The following is an 8,630-nucleotide window of genomic DNA, read 5'->3' as shown; positions in this document are numbered from 1 at the left end:
CCGCCTGCAATGCAGTGCTTGAGGCAATTAATTTTCCTGACTGTGCCTCTCCCCCTCTTTATCCTCCTCCCGTCTTCGATCCGTCTATCTGACTCCTTGCTCGTATCTTCTCAATCTTCCGATCGTGTCCTCCTCCTTCCTTTCTCTGCTTCCTCCCCCTCTCATTTCCTGTCGGCCTCCCTCCCTCTCCTCCTCCTGTAACAAACAGTCCTGTTTTGGTCCAGGAAGTGAGCGATGCCTGCAGTGTGTGCGCACCTTGGCTTTCCGCACACTGCCGGATCATCTTTAATGGCTCTCTCCAGGGCTGAGGCTGTGTCTCCAGCTGCGTCTCTTCCAATGGGAAACCGCGCTTCCTACAGGTACCACTTGCTTGGATGTGATCCCTCGGGACTTGCAGTGCGTGTACCTGACCTCTGGGTGGGGGCAGGGGGGAATCAGCCAGCGCCCGTCCCCTTCAATGCTTAATCGAACCTGCTTCTTGGTCAAATTCGTGGCATTGGTTGCAGAGGCATCCGTCGGATTTGGTTAACCTCTGCTTTCCATCTGTGTGCGTTCTGCAGGGAGGGGGGCCCTGGCACCTTACAGAGAGGGGCGGCACCGTGCATTTTGCTGCGGACTGTCGCTGTTGCTCGCTGGCAGCTTTTTCTCAGGACGTCTAACAGGTGGCTAGCTCCCACCGGGCATGGCACGCGTGTCTCTGAACTGCCACTACTTGGATGCGCGTGTTAGCGCTTCAGTGCCAGCGAACTCTGCTAAATGGGTATGTCGAGGAAGGTGTTCCAAATCTGCCTTTGGTGTGTGAGTGTGTGTTTATGCGGGAGGAGAGGGGGGGGGGGGGGTCGTCGTTTATAATACAAATCTGTAGGCATGAGGTAGATACGTGCTTTTTCTCAAAGGATGTGCAAGGAGAGGTAGTGCGGGCGGTAAACGAGAGGGCGTTGATTGGCCACCAGTGAGCTCAGTACCGCTATCGGCCCCTGGCCATTGGTCTTCACTCGCTCGCAGAGAATATTGGCGGCTGCTAGACAGATTAGGCATCTCTAAAATACCAGGCACTTCTCGCTAGAGAAACGTTTTGTTGCACAAGGAAGGTAATACTGAATGTATTAGGTAATGAGTGGTGTGAAATACACATTTCCGTGACCGAGCAATCTAGTGTATTTGATCACCTGGATCTGTGCACTGTTAAACATGTCAAATCTGACCTCCCATTACATTCATTAGCGCGGTACATAGACCGGTGTCCGTCTTTTCCGGGTGAACAGTGACCTTGTCAATACTTAATAGCCGACTTGGATTGGGTGGTGGTAGGGCGAGGGGATAACGATGCTCTATGCAGATGAAGATTAGTTGTGTGGATCGAAGCCATTTCCCCAATATAAGAGCCCATCGGATGTCTGTATATTTTCATTGCGTCATCTGCGCTCTATACACAGGTCGGGGAGGCACTTGCAACACGATAACATGTTTTTAAAAAAAGGTCTGTGCTCCCTAATGCAGTTGGCATTGAGGGTCCATAAGTGCTTGTCACTTGTGGAGACAGCCTGGTCTCTTGTCTGTTAGGACGTGAAAGGTAACGCCGTTGGGATTTTCTCTGATCCACAGACCAGTTACGGTCTCTCATGAAGAGTCCGCGAGTAAGAGTGCTTGAGCTAGCACTGTGTAGTTGGCCATTGGCAGAGCGGTATGAACGGTATAGGGAGTAAAAAGTGTGATCCACAGCAGCAGTAATGGGTAACCTCCGGGGAAGGGTTGAGGTGGCACGGAAGGTTTCTTAAAAGGGTACCAGGAGGGTGCTAAGGAAGCTTTTAAAAACTTGGATTTTCGCTACCCCAGATCATTTGGTGTTATCTCTTTTCTAAACACCAATACTTAGTTATCCTCTCCTCTGCAAAACCTTTCAGATGTCATTTCTCCTCTAGAGCGCCAATATGCTCTTTGCAGTGAATGTTGCGCTACTCAAAAAACCTTTCATTCATTGATTCATAAGGGTTCTTTTTTATGATTTAAATATGTAATGTTATGCCTACCCTCTAGATTAGTGTTTGGGTGAGGCGTCCCACCTCATCCGACTAGATGGAAAAAGTTAATCTAGGAAGGGTTTGACTGTCTGATCAGAAATGTTAGAAACACTTAAATCCTCCGACATAGAAGTGCGAGACTGGTCACATTTCATCTGTAGGATGATTGGCAGTATTCCGTTATTTTGAAATAGGACTGTCAAAATCCCTTTCAGAGGGCCACGTGACAGACTGTAATTACTAGGCCCAGCCATTCGTATGACCTATACTAGACCTATGTGTATGACCTGTACTATAGATCATGAGAACTGTGCCAAGTACCTCCTCTTTCAGCACTTTACTCTTGGTGGGTGAGTAGCCCAAGGCTCTTTGAGGGGGAGGTAGGTTTGAGGCAAACACAGGCTCAAGACTCAATACATACACTGTAGCAGAATAAGAGGAATGTTCAGCTAAATAGTTGATTTTATGAAAAAAGAGTATTTTAATGCGTACAAACAAAGCATGAAATCAATACACTAAAATAGCCTCAATCGCTTAAGGCCACCGCACTAATTCTGTCCTTGGCAGTTTCCCTAGTGCTCTGTCTCGATCTTATGAGGCTGGTTATTCCCCATTTAATACTGGAGACGACTTCAAGTTGCAGCCCACGGTTGTCCCCACAAGAGAAAAAAACTGGGATTAAAAATCAACTTTATCACCACTAAGTTCATGCAAGTCCCCAGAAGTCTTGCTAGTCTCAAACAGTCTTAATTGAACTGTTGGCAGCCAGTAAGGATGGAGGCCTAGGGCATCTTTGAATGGGCTGTGGTGTCCTATGGCTAAGGGTTACGGACATCGCATGATCTTTTCCTGGTGATGGGCGTCCCTCTGATCTTGGATGGTGTGTGTCAGTGTTGGGTGTCCTCCTCTTTGACTTCTTGCAATCAGGAAGTGTTCGTTATATCTGTCTGGGCACAACTAGCTGGGGAAACCTGTCCTGCTTCCACAGCAGCCTCCTGGTGCACAGGAGGATGAAGGTCACTGGTGGGCTCTGTGCACTACACTTCACTGCAGGCCCCAGCTGCCATGCAGGGGTCTTTGACAGACGTTACGCCAGGGCAAAGACCCTCACTTCATGGTGCCCCTCCCCCGTCTGACATTCTAGGGATAGCCGACTTGCACTACAGGTATGGTGCCGACCGGGCATCTCAACACTTCGATCGCCGGGATTCAGTCTGCAGGACTGCTGGGCTTCACTTCCTTTAGGCGCTCTCCGGCTCCTCCGAGTCTTCTGGCCTTAGCAGCCCGGCAGAAGGCTGTTGCTCTAGGTTCAGGGCAAAAGCAACTCCTAAGTGGAGGCCCTTCACCCAGCAGGATGACTATCAGAATTTAACCCCTAATCCTTTTTCTAGCAACTAGAACACTTTATTATCTTCTATGAATGAATAGTGCTTTTGAACCATTTGTGGGACTCATACTTCCACTTTAATAGTCCAGATCTAGTCACAAATGCGATATAGCGTCTGATCCGTAGAAATTCAGGTTGTGGTTGACGGCTCCTTTGAAGTGCTCTATCCTCCGCACTGCCCTTTCTCAAAGTGACAGTCTGCCACAGAAGGTGTAGCTCCAATTCATATTGACCCACTATAGAGGCCAAGGGAGTAACCAGGGATCACACCAGGATGTTATCCTACACTGCAGCGTGTCTCACAAAGGTTGAAAGACCTCTCCAGGTCCTGTGTTTCCAAATGGAACCTGCAGGCCTCCATTTCATGTGATTTCCACAGGCACACACATGCATCCCAGCAGGCGCACACTGTCCATGTAGGCCAAGGGTGAGTTAAGTACGGAGCCACAGAACTTTACACAAGTGGGCCGGTAGGTACTCTCCCAGTAACTCCGATTAAAAATGCCTTTTCATTCTACATAACACAAAATTGGTATGCTGCCTCTACGGTGCTCATGTGACTTAACTCCCGGTCAGGGCAGTAGCACTTAACTGTCATAAGGGTAGCGCCTGGCGTGTCCCTACTGGTCTAATAAGATCCCATCACCATGAAGTATGAATGAATGAATGAATATTTATTGTTGGTTACTAAAAACCATTACATAAACCCAGCAATACAAAAGTCCTCACGTTACAAAAAGAAATTAAAATCAAGGACATTTCAAAAGTCAAGTTGTATAGTTAATCCAAAAATGTGAAGAAGCCGGAAAAAAGGTTCATGGGCCGGCTGAGGGCTCTGTGGTCTGGCCAGTAGCAGTCCTCGGCATTGCCCGTGCTTTAAAGATAAACTTCCCAAAGGCAGCCATATGCATTACTCTGGACAGGGTATAAAGATGAAAAATCCCATCCTTTGCAGAGCTTTACCCAGAATGTCTGAGTAATGGCCTAAGATAAAGGCTGCGGGGCAACCGCAAGGCGGGGCAACAGAAAAGAAGATGTGCCAATGACTCCCGTTTATAGCTGCAGAGCCTGCATACCTGTGCATCTGGGCTCGCCTTGCCACATGGATAAAGTTCTTTTAGGGGCAATGGGTGTAGTCTGTAGGCCAGGATCTTGTGAAGGGCTGCACTTCCCACTGCCTGCGTGAGATGCTGTTTGGGGGAGTTCAGGATGTGCTGGAAACACAGGGTCTCATGCAGGTCTTTTCTTCGCCACAGGGACTCCAGATCCAGTTCCCGTGACCGCGCGCGCACTTGTCTTTTAATCGCGTTTTTGATTGTGGAGTATGTAACATATTCCGGATTCCAGGAATCCATGGCAAGGTTAAGATGGGCCTTAGCCACTTCAAGGGAGGCCGACCAAGGATTCCCTGGCTCTCTGAAAATACATTTCAGGACTGCCTTCAGAGTATTCTCTTGTGCCGCCGTCATTAAAAAGTAGTATTTGCTTAAGGCGGCCAGCTCTTCCAGATTTTGCTGGTTGAGGGAGAACTCCAAGCGAACAAGGGTGTTTCTGGTGCATCTTGGGAGGTGGAAAAGTTTCTTGTATGCCCTGCAATGAATTTTTTCCAGTTCATGGCTCAATTTACCCGGGATGCCTGGAGGGCGTAGTTGAGTGCCGGCATGAGCTTGGCTTTTAAGCACTCTGTTAATGGCCGTAGTAGACGGGCTGTGAAGGGAGGCTTGCAGCTTACAGATGGCATAGGTGATGGATATACCTTTGGTCTTGATAGACTTGAGATGGGCACTTGGGAGCCCCGACTCCTGAAAACAAATGCCCAGGTAATTGTATCGCTGTGTGCATTCCAGCAAAAGGTCCCCTTGCCTCCATTTCAAAGATTTTTTCCTTGAATGATGCCCAAATATAATCACCATGAAGTAGGTCTAGCTCATGGTGCATCTGCATGATCCGTATTCGCCCATGTCCAAAAATCATTACCAGGGATTCAGTTATCCATCTCACTTGGCTCTCAAGGCAGGGGTGCAGGTCTGTCACTATGCAAGGACTTTCCCGTCCCAACAGGGACTTTCTACCTGGGTTGTCTGTGTTGCAGTGCTGTAAACATGTTGTTATAGCCCGGCTATTTAGTGATATGACATTTATAGGCCTTGGAAATGAGACTTGAGTACGCCTGGTCCGGTTTCATTACTGTAATCTGCAGGTTTCAGCAAAAAGTATACATCTAGCCGAGCCGTTTTACAATACCTATGATTTGGAGCTATGAAATGGGTCCTTATGATTGACAGGGTCTGGAACAGTTAAATATTCTGACATGGAAGAATGTGTACGGTCAGACAGTGAGGATTTGTTTTCCTTATGAAGAAGCTTGAATTAACCCCCTTGTAGCCAAATGGATTCAAAGAGTTTCTAAGGTTGAAATATTTCTTTGTATCGTTGAGGAAATAAAGATGCAGCCACCCAGGTGCTCTGTATATTTACGTGCTTGAGGTATAGCTTGTAAAGGGTAATTTCTTTAGAACATGACGGTGAAAAATCTGCAGTCAAATGTTGAATCTCTATAAATAGACTTATCTTTTGACATTTTTTGTTGTTGTGAGGCTTGCATCCATGTACAAGGCACCGGAGCACTTTATGTACTCAATGTTATGCAATAATGATTTGGTTGTTTATGATAGGAAGTGAAGAGACTTTTTTGCTAGTGGTTGGCATTGCACTCTTTGTGGGGCTGACCGGTTAGCACGAGCAACCTGTTAAACAATGTTTCTCCAAAGGATGGAGTCGTGTTCTGCTGGGAGTTTGTCTTAAAGTTTAGGCTCCGTTCATCAAGCGAAATCAGATTTTTTATGGGAATACATGAGAAATGTCAAAACACTATAAAGGAGTAGCATATTTAATTTACACGTCTGAATTTCTAAATCTGCTCACACCCTTGACAAAATAGAAAATACAAAAATATACACAGCTTTAATGATTGTTTTCTTAGTGCTTTGACCAAAATGGTTGTGTGATCTATTTTCCTCCAATTACTGTTTAGGCCCCGTGAAACTAGAGCATCTTGTCTCATCTGACCTCTCAGACTGGACAGTTGAGGTGTTGAGGGAGTAGAGGGGCGATTGCCACTCCAGCAGAAGGAGGTGCAACCAAATTGCTCCTGCTGTGCGAGGTGGAGTTAACATAACCTGTTGCGAAGCCAAGATGGTGACGAGCGACCTCCACACTTCCTTTCATGCTAGCCCAGTGGAGAATGGACGGAAGAGGAGGAGACATTGGATGGACATCGGAACAGAGGATAGCGGGAACCCCAGGCTTGAAATAGAAAAGTGGGGGTCCGTGGGACTTTGGGCTCCACCCAGAAGATGGTGCTGCCCAGAAATTGGAGATGAGGTAGTGGACCCTTCACCGAGGAGGAATACGCTGATGGCTTGTGCACAGCAAGTGTGGTGAGCAGAGGCCTTTTGGGGGAATGATAGAGCAGTGCTGTGAGATTTGTTTCATCACATATGCTAGTTAAGCATCCACTAGGGCACCCCCATCCTTATGAAACCTAGGAACTGCAGCAATGTTGAGTGAAATGCAGCAATGTTGAGCGAAATGCAGACCCGGTGCCTGTGCCTGGAGACTGCTAGGTTGATATTTGTAAAGATGTCATTGTATTGTACTCCCCTGCACTATCCTTTTTGTCTCTCTTAGAGATCTGACTCCCACAGCTTTTTAGGTTTCGACTGGGGAACGGAGCGTAAGCTCCGCCCCCAGAGAAATCTCTAGTCTTCAGTAAGGGACTCTTGGAATACGCCCTCTGTTTCATTGGCTAGCTCCATAAATGGAGGCTAGCCATTGGAACAGAGAGGCGTCCGTCATGGCCGGACCAGATTCGGGGGCGTTCCCGAGAATTTTTGGCTTTTGGCTACGTCATGCTACGTCAGCCAAAAACCGGGAACGCCCCCGAATCTGGTCCGGCCGGGCCGTGCTTGCTGCTGTCCTGCCTTCCTCCGTGTCCCTCCTCCCGCCGTCCCCCCTCCCCTCGCTGTCCTGTGCACGTTTCCCGCCTCCCTCCCGCCGTCCGTGTCCTCTCCCGCCGTTCGTGTCCTCTCCCGCCCCCCTCGTCCTCTCCCGCCCCCCTCCCGCCGTTCGTGTTCAGGTGAGAGGCCACTCAGGGGAGTTTACAAGACGTGATTGTGTTTATGTTAGAGACGGTGCATCTCCTGAGGGTTCGGGTAGGAGGAGCCATGGGTGAGGGTGTGTCCCGGCTTTGGTTCCTCTGGGCGTCTTTCCCAAGGGACGGGGAGAGGAGCATTTTGTTTATAAATGTGCGTGCGCCGTGATCCCCCCCCCCCTCCCTCCCTCCCGCAGTCCGTGCGCCGTCCCCCCCCCCCCCTGTGCCGGTTCCCGCCCCCCTCCCTCCCTGTGCTCGTGGTGCTTGTTAATTTTCCTGTAAGGACGGTGTTTGCGATACAGGCGAAAACGTTGGGGGAAAAACGAAAATTGTGTGGCGTCACTCTTGTAAGATATTCCCATTAGAGAGAATTAAAATTCTATTCTTCTCCAAGGGTGTGTACTAGCTGGCCCAGGTCCGTATGTTATGTGCCCGGCCCCGGTGTGTTATGTACCCGGCCCCAGTGTGTTGTCATGTGCCCGGCTCGGCCATTGTAGTAGTCTCGCGCAGATCTGTTACTGCTCAGCCACAGCAAAGGCCTCATTGGAAATGCAAAGCCCGGTTTTTGGGGGGGAAGGGGGTATAAACCAAAAGTGTAAACAAATGTGTGCCAATAGCCATCATCTCAGCATTCCCAGAGTGTCGTTGCCCCTCCCCCACCCAGGCCCCCATTATGTGCCATTCAGGCTGAAAGTGATCGGGCCCGTCCTCGGCACAGAGGGTCGGGGCTCTCCACGGGGGCGGCCGAGGGGTTCGGGGGGGTGGGGGCTCTCAAAGGCCGCCTCGCACAAAGCGGTCATTCAGGGGGGTGATGTGTCCATTAAACGCGGCCTGCGACGCCTTATCCGTTTTTAAATAGAGATTATGAGGTGTAGACCCACTCGGCAACCAATGGCGCAATATGAATTGCAAATCCATCACAGGGAGAGAATACGGGGGCTCCGCAGCTGCAGAACAATATTCACCCCTTATTCTTAGGCAAAGCATAAAGCACGTTGGAGAGCAGAGGCCTCTCCATCGCGGTGGACAAACCGACAGGCACTTCACAGGGCGGCTGGAGGACAACTTT

At 49.2% G+C, this 8,630-nt stretch overlaps 1 protein-coding gene across 1 annotated transcript in view; it reads left to right on the top strand.

The window, feature by feature from the left end:
• Positions 1-208: 208 nt before the first annotated feature.
• The window catches only part of LOC147666499 (SRSF protein kinase 1-like), a gene marked incomplete at its 3' end in the record, with an annotated part of 245,343 nt that continues 236,921 nt past the window's right edge, over positions 209-8,630 (top strand). The window contains exon 1 of the mRNA XM_086949034.1: positions 209-359. Coding sequence (XP_086805160.1) covers positions 235-359 — 125 coding nt within the window. The remainder of the gene's footprint in view (positions 360-8,630) is intronic.

The sequence above is a fragment of the Lissotriton vulgaris genome, unplaced genomic scaffold, assembly GCF_964263255.1.
Source record: "Lissotriton vulgaris unplaced genomic scaffold, aLisVul1.2 SCAFFOLD_2672, whole genome shotgun sequence".
Lineage (NCBI taxonomy): Eukaryota > Metazoa > Chordata > Amphibia > Caudata > Salamandridae > Lissotriton > Lissotriton vulgaris.
This window is presented reverse-complemented; position numbering and strand designations above follow the sequence as displayed.